The following is an 18,722-nucleotide window of genomic DNA, read 5'->3' as shown; positions in this document are numbered from 1 at the left end:
GAGAGTGCAAATTCATGTTTAATGACCATAGATAAGCTGCCAACTTATGGATATGAATGTCTTTCTGCTGGACGTAATGGTTTCACTGGGAAAGCCCTCTTCAAATGGACATATGTAGTCCTTCCAAGTACAGCAATCAATCAACAAAATTTCACCGAAGGCAATCAGTTATCCATAGACTTTGCTTCGCGCTGAAGAGCTTGTCTTGTTCTCCTTTGGTTTGGCATTTATTTCCTTGGCTACTCGTTGCCCCACATAATGATAATAATAATAAAAATAATAATAATACTCCATTGCAGGTGGGGGAAATCCCATGTTCAGGCTCCGTTCTCGGCGTCTCGAGGGCTCAGCTCCGTTTCCACAGACCGTCTTAGCCGACGAGAAAACAGAATCTCAATTGCTTTCCCCGTTTTCGGGACTGTTGGAAGGAACGGGTGGAGAAGTTGGTTAGCTCACCGAAGAAATGCACAAGTCTATTGCACACGCAAAGAAACGTAAAGGACTGACCTCATCCGTCTCGGATGCCAAAGGGCTTAGGAGTATCGGCCGGACGTCCGCTTGACCACCGCCACGATGACCGCCGTGGCCACGCCGATGGCCGCGATGATGCCCACGATGATGCCCACCAGCGTCGCCGTCTCCAAGCCGTCTGAAGCAAAGGCAACAATGGGCCATATTAAGGATATTGTGCAGAAACAGAGACTCCGCCCAATAGAGCTGTGCAATGCTTCATAATTCAGAGACGAATGACCGAAAAAAATCCTAAAAATCAGGGGATGATTGAAATATTCTGAAACTTGGCAGGCTTGAAGTTGTATACGTTGCCTACGTATGTGCCAAGTTTCATCCTGATAGCCATGAAAATGACAGAGAAACGAGCCTCGAAATTTACCCCACTGCGGGACCCATAAATGGGACCCCTCCAAGTATTTAAAAAATTCCTACAAATCAGTGGGTGACCAAAATGTTCTGAAACTTGGCAGACTTAAAGTTGTATATGTTGCCTATAAGTGTGCCAAGTTTCATCCTGATAGCATTAAAAATGATAGAGAAATGAGCCACAAAATGTTCCCTATTGCAAGACCCATAAACAGGACCCCTCTGAATCTTTAGAAAATTCCTAAAAATCAGTAGATGACTGAAATGTTCTGAAACTTGGCAGGATTAAAGTTGTTGATATTGTTTACAAGTGTTCCAAGTTTTATCCCGATATCCATAAAAATGACAGAGAAATAAGCCTCCAATATCTCCCCATTGCAGGACCCATAAACGGGACCCCTCTGAATCTTTAAAAAATTCCTAAAAATCAGTAGATGACTGAAATGTTCTGAAACTTGGCAGGCTGAAAGTTGTTAATGTTGTTTACAAGTGTGCTAAGTTTCATCCTGATAGCATTAAAAGTGACAGAGAAATGAGCCTCCAATTCTACCCTATTGCGGGGCCCATAAACGGGACCCCTCTGAATCTTTAAAAAATTTCTAAAAATCAGTGGGCGACCAAAATGTTCTGAAACTTGACAGGATTAAAGTTGTATATGTTGCCTATAAGTGTGCCAAGTTTCATCCTGATAGCATTAAAAACAACAGAGAAATGAGCCTTCAATTCCACCCTATTGCGGGGCCCATAACTGGGACCCCTCTGAATCTTTAAAAAATTCCTAAAAAATCAGTGGGTGACCAAAATATCCTGAAATTTGGGAGACTTAGAGTTATACATGTTGCCTTTAAGTATACCAAGTTTCATCCTGATAGCATTAAAAATGATAGAGAAATGAGCTTCAAAATTATCCCTATTGCAAGACCCATAAACGGGACCCCTCTGAATCTTTAAAAAATTCCTAAAAATCAGTAGATGGTCTAAATGTTCTAAAACTTGGCAGTCTTGAAGTTGTACATGTTGCCTATAAGTGTGCCAAGTTTCATCCTAATAGCATTAAAAATGATAGAGAAATGAGCCTTCAATTCCACCCTATTGCGGGGCCCATAACTGGGACCCCTCTGAATCTTTAAAAAATTCCTAAAAATCAGTAGATGGTGTAAATGTTCTAAAACGTGGCAGGATTAAAGTTGTACATGTTGCCTATAAGTGTGCCAAGTTTCATCCCGATAGCCATAAAAATGACAGAGATATAAGCCACTACTGCAAGGCAAACATCTGTTTCCCTCCAGCTGAGTTCCGGCTGTTTTCGCCTGGCTCTCCCGCAGAGATCTCCCGAGGATCGGTCAGGAAATTGAATCATGTTTTATGTTTTCGGGCGGCGTCCGCACTTGATTCACTGCCCTGTTATGGGCCCGGGATCCCCAACCTGTGTCTTGTGATCCCGGCCCAGGAATGCCTTTCTCCATAGACTTTCATGGCTGGAACTCTGGGAATTTCCCCGTCTTGGCCTCTCCATAAAAACCACGTGAAGCCGAGTCTTGAGATTCAATATAAAGCCTCCAGCAAGTCATGCGAGACTTTGTATTATTATGGCTTCTTGGCATTACTGCATTACAGAATTATTATTATTGTTATATTATTATTATTATTATTATTATTATTATTATATTAATATATTATACTTATTATATTATATTATTAACATATTATAGTTATTATATTAATATAGTATTTTATTAATATATTATTTTATTAATATATTATTTTATTGTTATTTACATTTTATTATTATGTTATTTATTATTATTTTATTTATATAATATTTTTGTTTTTTAAGTATATATTTATTTAACGATATATGTTATTATATTATATTAATATATTTTTAACATATTATAGTTATTATAAATATAGTATTTTATTAATATATTATTTTATTGTTATTTATATTTTATTAATATTATATTATTTATTATTTATTTCATCATTATGTTATTATGATATTATATTATTTTATTTATATAATATTTTTGTTTTTTAAATATATATTTATTTAACAATATATGTTGTTATATTATATTAATAATATAATACTATTCAAGTGCTATTACTATGTCATTATATTATTTTTAGTTTTATATTATTGTTTTATTGTTTTATTGATATTATATTTGTTTTTATTTTATTGACATTTTATTATTTTATTTTTATTTATCTTATATTATGGTGTTGATATTATATTATTTTTATTATTTTATTTTATTAATATTTTCATTATTTTATTTTTTATCTTATGGTATTGTTATTTTATCTATATTATTTTTATTTTATTAATATTTTTATTATTTTATTATTTATCTTATATTATGGTATTGATATTATATTATTATTTTATCTATATTATTTTTATTTTTATTTTATTAATATTTTAATCATTTTATTATTTATCTTATATCATCATCCTCATCATCATCATCATTTAATTACTTAATTAATTGCCCTCCATCGAAAATGCTCTAGGCAATTTACACGATAAAATTGTAAAAATACATACATACAAATATTGATAAAATTAACATAGATGAAAAGCTCTAGTAAAGAGCCAGGTCTTATGGTATTGGTATTATATTATTATTTTATTATATTATTAATATTATTTGTATTTAATATTTTATTTATACTATTGATATTTTATTTTTATTTTTTTATATTATATTGTACTAGCTGTGCCCGGCCACGCGTTGCTGTGGCAAAGTCGTGGTGGCATTGGTTAAAAATTGTTGTGTAATTTTTATTTGACGTTATTTGTATTTTTTTTATAAATTTTATTGTAAGTTATCTTTTTATTATATTTTATTATTTTCTTGTATTACTTTTAGTTATTTTCTGTTATAGTATTTTATTGTATTAATTTTTTTAGTGTTTTTAAATATTTTTAGTGTTTTTAATTATTTTTTATTGGGTTGCTAGGAGACCAAGTTGGAGGAGCTTAGCCTTCTAACTGGCAGCAATTGGATAAAAGCAATTATTCCTCTCTCTCTCTAATTAGGACTTTATTTTTCTTTTCTTTTTGTTGTATCAACCTAGAGGCGTGGATGATGGGTTCTGTTGTCAAATTTCGAGGTTGGGGGGCCTGTAGTTTTGTTGTTTTGTGCGTCGCCGTGATGCCATCACTCTTTTATATATAGAGATTAAGGTATTGATATTATATCATTATTATTTATATTTTATTTATATTACGTTATTAATATTATATTATATTGTGATATTATAGTATTTTATTGATATGTTTTGATATTTTCATTATTTCATTGATATGACATTATTATTTTGAGATTATATTGTATTATTATTGTATTATTATATTATATTATATTATTATATTATATTATCTAAGTATTCATGCGGACGTTTGTTGAACTGCCCTCTGCATGATGTTACCTTAAGGTATTGATATTATATCATTATTATTTATATTTTATTTATATTACGTTATTAATATTATATTACATTGTGATATTATAGTATTTTATTGATATGTTTTGATATTTTCATTATTTCATTGATATGACATTATTATTTTGAGATTATATTGTATTATTATTGTATTATTATATTATATTATATTATTATATTATATTATCTAAGTATTCATGCGGACGTTTGTTGAACTGCCCTCTGCATGATGTTACCTTAGACTCTGGAAATCCCTGGGGATGCTGTGCTTGCATTTTAAGTGTTTTCCCACCCGGATCCGGTTACGTCCGAGCGCCGGATCCGGCTCATTAGCGTGCCTCGAGGGTCATATAAGGATGCAAACGGACACACTTAAGTTCACAACACGCTTGCTTTCCTCTCCTTTGGATCGGGACCAAAGCCATGAGAAAGCAGAGCTAATTTTAGGATGCTGACCGATCCAGTCGGGTCGTGACCTCCGTGTTAATTTGAGGTCAAAAGTAATACTGTGATTATTATTATATTATTACATTTATATTACACTAGCTGTGCCCGGCCACGCGTTGCTGTGGCAAAGTGGTGGTGGTATCGGTTAAAACTTGTTGTGGAATTTTTATTTGACATTATTTGTATTTTTTTAAATTAATTTTATTGTCACTTATCTTTTTTATTTATTATATTTTATTATTTTGTTGTATTATTTTTAGTCATTTTGTTATAGTATTTTATTGTATTAATTATTTTAGTGTTTTTTATAATTTTTTATTGTATTATTTGTATTTATTTTTTTATCATTATTTTATTAACACTGGGCTGAGTGGGTTGCTAGGAGACCAAGTGGGCGGAGCTTAGCCTTCTAACTGGCAGCAATTGGATAAAAACAATTATTCCTCTCCCTCTAATTAGGACTTTCTTTTTCTTTTCTTTTTGTTGTATCAACCTAGAGGCATGGATGAGGGGTTGTGATGTCAATTTTCGAGGTTGGGGGGTGTTTACTTTTGTTGTTTTGTCCGCTGCCGTGATGCCATCACTCTTTTATATATATAGATTAATATTATATCCATATTATTGTATTATTATGCTACTAATATGTTTATTTTTATTATTAAATTAATCTATTATTATATTTTATTATATTATGCTATTAATATGTTTATTTTTATTATTAAATTAATCTATTCTTATATTTTATTATAGTTATTATTTTTATTATTACATTTAATTATTATATTTTATTATATTGTTATTACGTTACTATAATATCATTATATTTAATTATTAAATTAATATATTATTGTATTGTTATTACAAGTTACTATAATATTATTATATTTTATTATTAAATTAATATATTATTAGATTTTATTATATTGTTATTACAAGTTACTATATTATTATTATATTACTACATTATTGCATTTTATAATATTATATTATATGTTACTGTATTATATTTTTATTATTACATTAATATATTACTATATTTTATTATATTATATTGTTATAGATTACTATATTTTATTATATATTAATATTGTTTATTATTAAATATATATTTACATTATTATATTAATATTCTATATATATATATAATGTTATATTAATATTATGCTTTATTATTATTATTATTATTATTATTCTATATCCCTATATATATATATAATGTTATATTAATATTATGCTTTATTATTATTCTATATCCATATATATATATATATATATATATATATATATATATATATATATAAAATGTTATATTAATATTATGCTTTATTATTATTATTATTATTGTGGTTATTATTATATCAATATTAATATTGGCAATGGAAATAAACAAGGCTTTTGTCCTACCGTCCGAGGTGTCCGGGAGGTCCGGCTCGGTGGCGTCTTGGGTGGACGGCGGAGTGTCGGGGGTCAGTTCCTAAAATATAATAATATTTTATAATGATATATAATGTTGATATGATGGTATAATGATATATGAATAGTATAGGGGGTGGGGTGTCCGGATACTGACCTCGGTGGGGCCTTCGGACACGGCTGCCCCGTCGGTCTCTCCGGCCGCGGTCAGGGCTTCGTCCTCCAGGGCCACCGGGGTGCTGGCTGCGGGCAAGGGGCACAAGCAACGTCATCAGAGACGAGGCCCTGACCGGGTGGCCCAAGTCCAGCCACGTATGGCTTTGGCCAGAGCTGTCCAGGGTGCTGGACTTCCCCCCTCTCCCCTTGCCTGGGACTGTGATCTCACAGAGGGCCACTTCACCTGGCAACTGCACACCCTTCGACTAGTGACAGCAAGTCCAGCAATATCACAGAGGGCCACTTCACCTAGCAACAGGATACCCTTTGACTAGCAATAGTGGGTTCAGTGATATCACAGAGGGCCACTTCACCTAGCAACAGCATACCCTTCAATTAGAAACAGTAGGTTTAGTGATATCACAGAGGGCCACTTCACCTGGCAACAGCCAATCCTTTGACTAGCAACAGCCAACCCAATGATATCACGGAGGGCCACTTCACCTGGCAGCAGTCAATCCTTTGACTAGCAACAACAAGTCCAGTGATATCACGGAGGGCCACTTCACCTGGCAACAGTGGATCCTAATGACAGCAAGTCCAGCGATATCACAGAGGAACACTTCACCTAGCCATAACCGATCCGTCACCTAGCCACAGTCAATCCAATGACACCACTGATGGTCACTTCACCTGGCAACTACCTGGCAACAGCCAATCTTCTGACTAGTAAAAGCAAGTCCAGGGATATCATAAAGGGCCACTTCACCTAGCCATAACCGATCCGTCACCTAGCCACAGTCAATCCAATGACACTGCTGATGGTCACTTCACCTGGCAACTACCTGGCAACAGCCAATCCTCTGACTAGCAACAGCAAGTCCAGGGATATCATAAAGGGCCACTTCACCTAGACATAACCCATCCGTCACCTAGCCACAGTCAATCCAATGACACTGCTGATGGTCACTTCACCTGGCAGCTACCAATCCTTCAGGTAGTAATACCCAATCCGGTGACGTTTCAGAGGGCCACTTCACCTGGCAAGAGACAATCCCTTGACTCGCCATTCCTCTGATATAACAGGGGGCCACTTCACCTAGCAATGGACAATCCCTTGAGCAAACACAGTCAATCCAGTGGCATCACAGAGGGCCACTTCACCCGGCAACAGCCTAGCAACGGCCAATCTCTCATCCTCTTTTTCGGGTGTGTTCACCTCCGGAACAGAGCGCCGAGTGAGGCATCCTCTCCATGCATTATTTACAGTGACATAAAGGGAAGGATGGACACAGAGAAGCCTTGCAATATTAATATCAGCTGCGCACAGGTGATTCACTTTGCTTTGTTTACATTTTGCATGCTTGGCATTCCTGAACCCTCCCGTGTCTGCAGGATATTTCGGGGTCAGCACGGCTTGCATTCCGCTTGCAAGGACTTCATAAAGATTCAAGAAGAGAACGCCATCCTTCTCTTGGAATTATTATTATTATTAATTATTATTATTATTATTGCTATTCTTTCCTGATGTTCAACAGGGGAACATGAATGAGCTAAGAGTGTGATGCTGCAGCAGAAAAAACCGATACGATCTTAGCCTGCATCCATAGGAGTCTTAATAGTCCATGAACAAGGTAATAAATAATAATAATAATAATAATAATAATAATAATAATAATAATAGTAATCGACATGAGCTAAGAGTGTGATGCTGCAGCAGAAAAGACCGATACGATCTTAGCCTGCATCCATAGGAGTCTTAATAGTCCATGAACAAGGTAATTAATAATAATAATAATAATAATAATAATAATAATAGTAATCGACATGAGCTAAGAGTGTGATGCTGCAGCAGAAAAGACCGATACGATCTTAGCCTGCATCCATAGGAGTCTTAATAGTCCATGAACAAGGTAATTAATAATAATAATAATAATAATAATAATAATAATAATAATAGTAATCGACATGAGCTAAGAGTGTGATGCTGCAGCAGAAAAGACCGATACGATCTTAGCCTGCATCCATAGGAGTCTTAATAGTCCATGAACAAGGTAATTAATAATAATAATAATAATAATAATAATAATAATAATAATAGTAATCGACATGAGCTAAGAGTGTGATGCTGCAGCAGAAAAGACCGATACGATCTTAGCCTGCATCCATAGGAGTCTTAATAGTCCATGAACAAGGTAATTAATAATAATAATAATAATAATAATAATAATAATAATAGTAATCAACATGAGCTAAGAGTGTGATGCTGCAGCAGAAAAGACCGATACGATCTTAGCCTGCATCCATAGGAGTCTTAATAGTCCATGAACAAGGTAATTAATAATAATAATAATAATAATAATAATAATAATAATAGTAATCGACATGAGCTAAGAGTGTGATGCTGCAGCAGAAAAACCGATACGATCGTAGGCTGCATCTATAGGAATATAGAGTCTGAGGAAGTCATATTGTATAGTCCATTGAAAGGGATCAAGGAGTCTTAATAGACCATGAATAGAGTATTATTATTATTATTATTATTATTATTATTATTGATATTATTATTATTGATAATAACAACAACAACAACAACAACAACAACAATAATAAGCTAAGATTGTGATGCTGCAGTGAAAAAGACAAATGCCATTGTAATCTGCATCCATAGGAATATAGTATCTGGAGAAGTCATAGTCCACATTAATAATAATAATAGACATGACCCAAGCGTGTGATGCTGCGGTGAACAAGGCCAATGTGATCCTAGGCTGCATCTATAGTGTCTAGGGAAGCCATTGTATTATATAGCCCATTGAAAGGGGCCTAGGAGTCTTTGTGGACCATGAATGGGGCAATTGTCATCATCATGAGCCAAGGGTGTGATGCTGCAGCGGAAAAGGCCAATGCGATCCTAGGCTGCATCCATAGGAATATAGTCTTTGGGGAAGCCACTGTATTACAGAGTCAACTGAAAGGGATTTAGAAGTCTTAATAGACCATGAACGGGGCAATCATCATCATCTTCATCATCATCATCATGAGCCAAGAGTGTGATGCTGCAGCGGAAAAGGCCAATGCGATCCTAGGCTGCATCCATAGGAATATAGTCTTTGGGGAAGCCACTGTATTACATAGTCAACTGAAAGGGATTTAGAAGTCTTAATAGACCATGAACGGGGCAATCATCATCATCTTCATCATCATCATCGTGAGCCAAGGGTGTGATGCTGCAGCGGAAAAGGCCAATGCGATCCTAGGCTGCATCCATAGGAATATAGTCTTTGGGGAAGCCACTGTATTACAGAGTCAACTGAAAGGGATTTAGAAGTCTTAATAGACCATGAACGGGGCAATCATCATCATCTTCATCATCATCATCGTGAGCCAAGGGTGTGATGCTGCAGCGGAAAAGGCCAATGCGATCCTAGGCTGCATCCATAGGAATATAGTCTTTGGGGAAGCCACTGTATTACATAGTCAACTGAAAGGGATTTAGAAGTCTTAATAGACCATGAACGGGTCAATCATCATCATCTTCATCATCATCATCATGAGCCAAGAGTGTGATGCTGCAGCGGAAAAGGCCAATGCGATCCTAGGCTGCATCCATAGGAATATAGTCTTTGGGGAAGCCACTGTATTACATAGTCAACTGAAAGGGATTTAGAAGTCTTAATAGACCATGAACGGGGCAATCATCATCATCTTCATCATCATCATCATGAGCCAAGAGTGTGATGCTGCAGCGGAAAAGGCCAATGCGATCCTAGGCTGCATCCATAGGAATATAGTCTTTGGGGAAGCCACTGTATTACATAGTCAACTGAAAGGGATTTAGAAGTCTTAATAGACCATGAACGGGGCAATCATCATCATCTTCATCATCATCATCATGAGCCAAGAGTGTGATGCTGCAGCGGAAAAGGCCAATGCGATCCTAGGCTGCATCCATAGGAATATAGTCTTTGGGGAAGCCACTGTATTACATAGTCAACTGAAAGGGATTTAGAAGTCTTAATAGACCATGAACGGGGCAATCATCATCATCTTCATCATCATCATCGTGAGCCAAGAGTGTGATGCTGCAGCGGAAAAGGCCAATGCGATCCTAGGCTGCATCCATAGGAATATAGTCTTTGGGGAAGCCACTGTATTACAGAGTCAACTAAATTTTCGAGTTTGGGGGGTTTTGGGGTTTTGTTGTTTTGTGCATCGCCGTGATGCCAAAAGCCTTTTATATATATATATATATAATATAATATAATATAATATAATATAATATAATATAATATAATATAAATGAGTCTATTGAAGGTGATGGGATGAAGTCCAGGTCAAAAGGAAGGTTAAGTGTCTTCCTGGCTGTTTGGTGAAGGCTGAATTATTTTTGCCAAGCCCGGACGGATGAAAGGACCCTCCCTCCCGGGGGTCTTCCTTTGCGCATGAAATATTGAACACAAGGCTTTTTCCCTCCCGCCTGGAGCATCAAATATTTAAAGGGACGCAGAATATAAATAGGGAGGGAAAAGGAAGGTGGAAGCTGTATAGGATATAGGACATGCATATCTGAAAAATATCTGAAAAAAATATATAGGCAAATATAGAAATAATAAAGAGATAATGCAAGAAAAAATATAGGAAAATAATAAGAAATATAATGGAAGGAATAAAGAAATAATAAAGGAAAATATTGGGAAATGTAAAGGAAAAAAATAAGAGAAATATTAAAGGAAAAATATAGGAAAATATTAAAGGAAAAATATAGGAAAATATTAAAGGAAAAATATAGGAAAATATTAAAGGAAAAATAGAGAAATATTAAAGGAAAAATATAGGAAAAAATAAAGGAATCACAGAGAAATATTAAAGGAAAAATATAAGAAAATAATGAAGAAAAATAAAGAAATGTTAAAGAAAAAATATAGGAAAATAAAGAAAAATTAGAAAAATAATAAGGGAAAAATACAGGAAAATAAAGGAAAATTGGAAAAAATAATAAAGGAAAAATACAGGAAAATAAAGAAAAAATAGAAAAATAATACGGTTGTTGTATGCTTTCCAAGCTGTGTGGTACTATTCTCTCCTGATGTTTCACCCACATCTATGGCAGGCATCCTCAGGCCATAGATGTGGGCGAAACATCAGGAGAGAATGCTTCTGAAACATGGCCATACAGCCTGGAAAGCATACAACAGCCCTGTGATCCCGGCCATGAAAGCCTTCAACAAAGAAAAATAATAATGGAAAAATATAGGAAAATAAAGAAAAATAATAAAGGAAAAATATAGGAAAATAAAGGAAAATTAGAAAAATAATAAAGGAAAAATATAGGAAAATAAAGAAAAATTAGAAAAATAATAAAGGAAAAATATAGGAAAGTAAAGAAAAATTAGAAAAATAATAAAGAAAAAATATAGGAAAATAAAGAAAAATTAGAAAAATAAAAAAGGAAAAATATAGGAAAGTAAAGAAAAATTAGAAAAATAATAAAGAAAAAATATAGGAAAATAAAGAAAAATTAGAAAAATAATAAAGAATATAGAAAACTAAATACAGTATATATATATATATATAAGAAAATAAAGAGAAAAAAGGAAAAAATAAAGAAAAATTAGAAAAATATAGGAAATTAAAGAAAAATAATAAAGGAAAAAATGAGAAATAATAAAGAAAAATATAGGGAAATATTAAAGAAAAAATATGGGAAAATAAGGAGAAAAATTAAGGAAAAATAGAGAATTGATAAAAAAATATACAGGAAAAAAATAAAGAAAATAAATTAGAAAATAAACTGGAAAAAAGGGGGAGAAAAGAGAAAATATATTAAAGAAAAAATATGGGAAAATAAAGAGAAAACTTAAGGAAAAATAGAGAATTGATAAAGAATATACAGGAAAATATAATGAAAGAAAATAAGCAAATAAACTGAAAGAAAGGGAAAAAATAAAGAAAAAAAGAGAAAAAATATTAAAGAAAAAATATGGGAAAATAAAGAGAAAAATTAAGGAAAAATAGAGAATTGATAAAAAATATACAGGAAAAAAATAAAGAAAATAAATTAGAAAATAAACTGGAAAAAAGGGGGAGAAAAGAGAAAATATATTAAAGAAAAAATATGGGAAAATAAAGAGAAAACTTAAGGAAAAATAGAGAATTTATAAAGAATATACAGGAAAATATAATGAAAGAAAATAAGCAAATAAACTGAAAGAAAGGGAAAAAATAAAGAAAAAAAGAGAAAAAATATTAAAGAAAAAATATGGGAAAATAAAGAGAAAAATTAAGGAAAAATAGAGAATTGATAAAGAATATACAGGAAAATATAATGAAAAAAAAATTAGAAAGTAAACCGAAAGAAAGGGAAAAAATAAAGAAAAAAAGAGAAAAAAATATGGGAAAATAAAGAGAAAAATAAAGAGAGAAATGCTTACCTTCCTGGGCCGAAGCACATTTCCTTTACATTTCCCAATATTTTCCTTTATTATTTCTTTATTCCTTCCATTATATTTCTTATTATTTTCCTATATTTTTTCTTGCATTATCTCTTTATTATTTCTATATTTGCCTATATATTTTTTTCAGATATTTTCAGATATATCCTATACAGCTTCCACCTTCCTTTTCCTTCTCTATTTTTCCTTTAAGATTTCTCTATTTTTCCTTTAATATTTTCCTATATTTTTCCTTTAATATTTTCCTATATTTTTCCTTTAATATTTTCCTATACTTTTCCTTTAATATTTTCCTATACTTTTCCTTTAATATTTTCCTATATTTTTCCTTTAATATTTTCCTATATTTTTCCTTTAATATTTTCCTATATTTTTCCTTTAATATTTTCCTATATTTTTCCTTTAATATTTTCCTATATTTTTCCTTTAATATTTCTCTTATTTTTTTCCTTTACATTTCCCAATATTTTCCTTTATTATTTCTTTATTCCTTCCATTATATTTCTTATTATTTTCCTATATTTTTTCTTGCATTATCTCTTTATTATTTCTATATTTGCCTATATATTTTTTTCAGATATTTTCAGATATATCCTATACAGCTTCCACCTTCCTTTTCCTTCTCTATTTTTCCTTTAAGATTTCTCTATTTTTCCTTTAATATTTTCCTATATTTTTCCTTTAATATTTTCCTATATTTTTCCTTTAATATTTTCCTATATTTTTCCTTTAATATTTTCCTATATTTTTCCTTTAATATTTAATATAATGAAAAAAAATTAGAAAGTAAACCGAAAGAAAGGGAAAAAATAAAGAAAAAAAGAGAAAAAATATGGGAAAATAAAGAGAAAAATAAAGAGAGAAATGCTTACCTTCCTGGGCCGAAGCACAAAGCCACGAGGTCCCAAGGAGGACGGCCAGGAGGAAAGTCTGGCTCCACATCTTGCTCTTCGGTCTCCAAAGCAAGTCAAGTCGCGGAGAGAGAGCGGGCTCAGCGGATTTTGCTTCCAGGGGTGGGCCCGGTGATGCGGTCCAAAAAACATCAGAAGAAGGCCGTCCCGTCCCGCCCTGGACGGCCGGCCGGCCGGACTCCTCTCTGGACCCTCCCAGCAGAAGCACAGATCTGATCTCAAGCCCGGTTTAAAGTTACAGGGACTTTGAGGAGAGAGAGATATATATAGAGAGAGACCAGCCAGGATCACTCTCCCGCCTCATCTTCATGACTATATTATATAATATTATAACTGTTATATTATTATATTATATTATATTATATTATATTATATTATATTATATTATATTATAATGTATATATATAAAAGAGTGATGGCATCACGGCAATTCACAAAACAACAAAAGTACAGGCCCCCCAACCTCGAAATTTGATGACACAACCCATGACACAATATTATATGATAATATGATAATACAATATTATAATAACATAATAATCTATATATATAAAAGAGTGATGGCATCACGGCGACCCACAAAACAACAAAACTACAGGCCCCCCAACCTCGAAATTTGACGACACAACCCATGACACAATATTATATGATAATATGATAATACAATATTATAATAACATAATAATCTATATATATAAAAGAGTGATGGCATCACGGCGACCCACAAAACAACAAAACTACAGGCCCCCCAACCTCGAAATTTGACGACACAACCCATGACACAATATTATATGATAATATGATAATACAATATTATAATAACATAATAATCTATATATATAAAAGAGTGATGGCATCACGGCAACGCACAAAACAACAAAACTACAGGCCCCCCAACCTCGAAATTTGACGACACAACCCATGACACAATATTATATGATAATATGATAATACAATATTATAATAACATAATAATCTATATATATAAAAGAGTGATGGCATCACGGCGACCCACAAAACAACAAAACTACAGGCCCCCCAACCTCGAAATTTGACGACACAACCCATGACACAATATTATATGATAATATGATAATACAATATTATAATAACATAATAATCTATATATATAAAAGAGTGATGGCATCACGGCGACCCACAAAACAACAAAACTACAGGCCCCCCAACCTCGAAATTTGACGACACAACCCATGACACAATATTATATGATAATATGATAATACAATATTATAATAACATAATAATCTATATATATAAAAGAGTGATGGCATCACGGCAGCGGACAAAACAACAAAAGTAAACACCCCACAACCTCGAAAATTGACATCACAACCCCTCATCCATGCCTCTAGGTTGATACAACAAAAAGAAAAGAAAAATAAATTCCTAATTAGAGGGAGAGGAATAATTGTTTTTATCCAATTGTTGCCAGTTAGAAGGCTAAGCTCCGCCCACTTGGTCTCCTAGCAACCCACTCAGCCCAGTGTTAATAAAATAATGATAAAAAAATAAATACAAATAATACAATAAAAAATATGAAAAACACTAAAATAATTAATACAATAAAATACTATAACAAAATGACTAAAAATAATACAACAAAATAATAAAATATAATAAATAAAAAAGATAAGTGACAATAAAATTAATTTAAAAAAATACAAATAACGTCAAATAAAAATTCCACAACAAGTTTTAACCGATACCACCACCACTTTGCCACAGCAACGCGTGGCCGGGCACAGCTAGTAATATTATATGTGTTATATGGCTCCTCTTTATATTATTATTATTATTATATCTATATCTATCTATCTATATCTATATATATAAAAGGGTAATGACATTTCGGCCTAGGACAAAACAACAAAACTACACATCCCAGAAACACTAAACTTGGCCGCACAACCCCTCATCCATGCCTCTACGTTCATACAACAAACAGCTCCAGCTACTCCAGAAAACAGCCAGGCTTTGAGACTGCAAGGCTATTCACTGCTATTCCACCTGGCCAACAAAGGATTCCCATAAGCCACAGCAACGCGTGGCCGGGCCAAGCCAGTATTAAATATAATATTATTATTATTACTGGTATGTTATACGGCTCCTCTTTATATTATTATTATTATTAGTATTAGTATTATTATATTATTATTATATTATTATTATCATCATTATTATTATATATTAATTATATTATTATTATTATATTATTATTATTATTACTGGTATGTTATATGGCTCCTCTTTATATTATTATTATTATTATTATATATTAATTATATTATTATTATTTTATTATTATTATTATTACTGATATGTTATATGGCTCCTCTTTATATTATTATTATTATTATATATTAAATATATTATTATTATTATTATTATTATTATTATATTATTACTGCTATGTTATACGGCTCCTCTTTATATTATTATTATTATTATATTATATGTTAAATATATATTATTTTAATATTATTATTACTGGTATGTTATACGGCTCCTCTTTATATTATTATTATTATTATTATTATTATTATTATTATCATTATATATTAAATATATATTATTATTATATTATTATTATTACTGGTATGTTATACGGCTCCTCTTTATATTATTATTATTATTATTATATATTAAATATATATTATTATTATTATATTATTATTACTGGTATGTTATACAGTTCCTCTTTATATTATTATTATTATTATTATTATTATTATTATTATTATTATATATTATATATATATATGTATATATATTATTATTATTACTGGTATGTTATATGGCTCCTCTTTATATTATTATTATTATTATTATTATTTTATTATGACACAGCAAACAAGATAGATATGCTGGATTTCGTTTCACAAAATCACAAGTATATATATATATATATATATATATATATATATATATACAGTAGAGTCTCACTTATCCAACATTCGCTTATCCAACATTCTGGATTATCCAATGCATTTTTGTAGTCAATGTTTTCAATACATCGTGATATTTTGGTGCTAAATTCGTAAATACAGTAATTACTACATAGCATTACTGCATATTGAACTACTTTTTCTGTCAAATTTGTTGTATAACATGATGTTTTGGTGCTTCATTTGTAAAATCATAACCTAATTTGATGTTTAATAGGCTTCTCCTTAATCTCGCCTTATTATCCAACATATTCGCTTATCCAACGTTCTGCCGGCCCGTTTATGTTGGATAAGTGAGACTCTACTGTATATATATTCCATTGAAAGGGATCTAAGAGTCATAACAGACCATGGACATGAGCTGAGAGTGTGATGCTGCAGCAACAAAGCCCAATGTGATCCTAGGCTGTGTCCATAGGAATACAATGTCTAAGGAAGCCATTGTTTTATATAGTCCATTGAAAGGGATCTAGGAGTCTTAATAGACCATTAATATGAGCCGAGAACGTGATGCTGCACCAACAAAAGCCAATGTGATTCTAGGCTGCATCCATAGGAATGGAGTATCTAAGGAAGCCCATATATATATATATATATATATATATATATATATATATATATATATATATATATAAAACCTTATATATATATATATATTCCATTGAAAGGGATCTAAGAGTCATAATAGACCATGGACATGAGCCGAGAGTGTGATGCTGCAGCAACAAAGCCCAACGTGATCCTAGGCTGAGTCCATAGAATACAGTGTCTAAAAAAGCCATTGTATTATATATTCCATTGAAAGGGATCTAGGAGTCTTAATAGACCATTAATATGAGCCGAGAACGTGATGCTGCACCAACAAAAGCCAATGTGATTCTAGGCTGCATCCATAGGAATGGAGTATCTAAGGAAGCCCATATATATATATATATATATATATATATATATATATATATATATATATATATAAAACCTTATATATATATATATTCCATTGAAAGGGATCTAAGAGTCATAATAGACCATGGACATGAGCCGAGAGTGTGATGCTGCAGCAACAAAGCCCAATGCGATCCTAAGCTGAGTCCATAGGAACAGAGTCTCTAAGGAAGCCCATATATATATATATATATATATATATATATATATATATATATATATTTATATATTTATATATATATATTCCATTGAAAGGGATCTAAGAGTCATAATAGACCATGGACATGAGCCGAGAGTGTGATGCTGCAGCAACAAAGCCCAATGCGATCCTAGGCTGCATCCATAGAATACAGTGTCTAAAAAAGCCATTGTATTATATAGTCCATTGAAAGGGATCTAGGAGTCTTAATAGACCATTAACATGAGCCAAGAGTGTGATGCTGCAGCGAACAAGACCAATGCGATCCTAGGCTGAACGAGTAGCTCATGTGGCTCCTTCTGGTTCGTATGTGCAAGGATCGGGGACAATTCAGCTCCCGGCTTCCTCGCTGACGTGTGCCGTTTCCGCAGCTGGAGACAATCGGCATTGATTGACGGACGTGGCAGGCGCCACAAACATGGTGTTGACACTGCGCGAGGGAGAACAGAAGCAGCATTGAGATCAATAGAGAACTACAACTCCCATCGCTCTGGCTCCACCGTCTACTGAGAGCCATGCCGACCAAAGTCACGCAATTGCAACAAGTCAATGTGCGCATTGAGTTCTTTTCTCGAGGAGACAAAAGGCTCCTTCTTACAGTCAATGCGCGATGCTTGGTTGCGCACGATGCGCCGGACACGCAAACTTTTGCGATTCAAACAAAGCAGGTCAGCCATAGCCGGAAATCCAAGTCATAAAGTGAGGCAATGCGCGATGCTCGGCTGCACACTATGCGCACTATGCGCACCATGCGCCACAAAACTTTTGGAACGAATGCTGTCTTATCGCCGACCCCGTCTGGATTCAAACAAAGCAGGTCAGAAATAGTCTTCAAAGAGCGTTTGATGCTTCCATGCGCAGCAGTGGCGCACTGTTGGAACCCACCGAAGCGCAGCAG

At 32.8% G+C, this 18,722-nt stretch overlaps 1 protein-coding gene across 2 annotated transcripts; it reads right to left on the bottom strand.

Moving 5' to 3' along the window:
* Positions 1–14,076, bottom strand: pdpn (podoplanin). Of its 2 annotated transcripts, XM_062965791.1 has the most exons (5): positions 13,679–14,046; positions 6,353–6,438; positions 6,187–6,256; positions 508–649; positions 1–418 (listed from the first exon to the last, which is right to left on the bottom strand). In XM_062965791.1, exons 1-4 carry the CDS (start codon positions 13,746–13,748, stop codon positions 534–536), a joined length of 342 nt encoding a protein of 113 aa, XP_062821861.1. In that variant the 5' UTR covers positions 13,749–14,046; the 3' UTR covers positions 1–418; positions 508–533. The 2 variants fall into 2 exon arrangements, with proteins under 2 accessions (XP_062821861.1, XP_062821860.1); XM_062965790.1 differs by lacking the exon at positions 6,353–6,438 and having other exon boundaries at positions 13,679–14,076.
* Between the last annotated feature and the right edge of the window lie 4,646 nt (positions 14,077–18,722).

Source organism: Anolis carolinensis, unplaced genomic scaffold, assembly GCF_035594765.1.
Source record: "Anolis carolinensis isolate JA03-04 unplaced genomic scaffold, rAnoCar3.1.pri scaffold_15, whole genome shotgun sequence".
Classification (NCBI taxonomy): domain Eukaryota; kingdom Metazoa; phylum Chordata; class Lepidosauria; order Squamata; family Dactyloidae; genus Anolis; species Anolis carolinensis.
The sequence above is the reverse complement of the archived record's forward strand: the minus strand, read 5'-3'. Positions and strand labels throughout refer to the sequence as shown.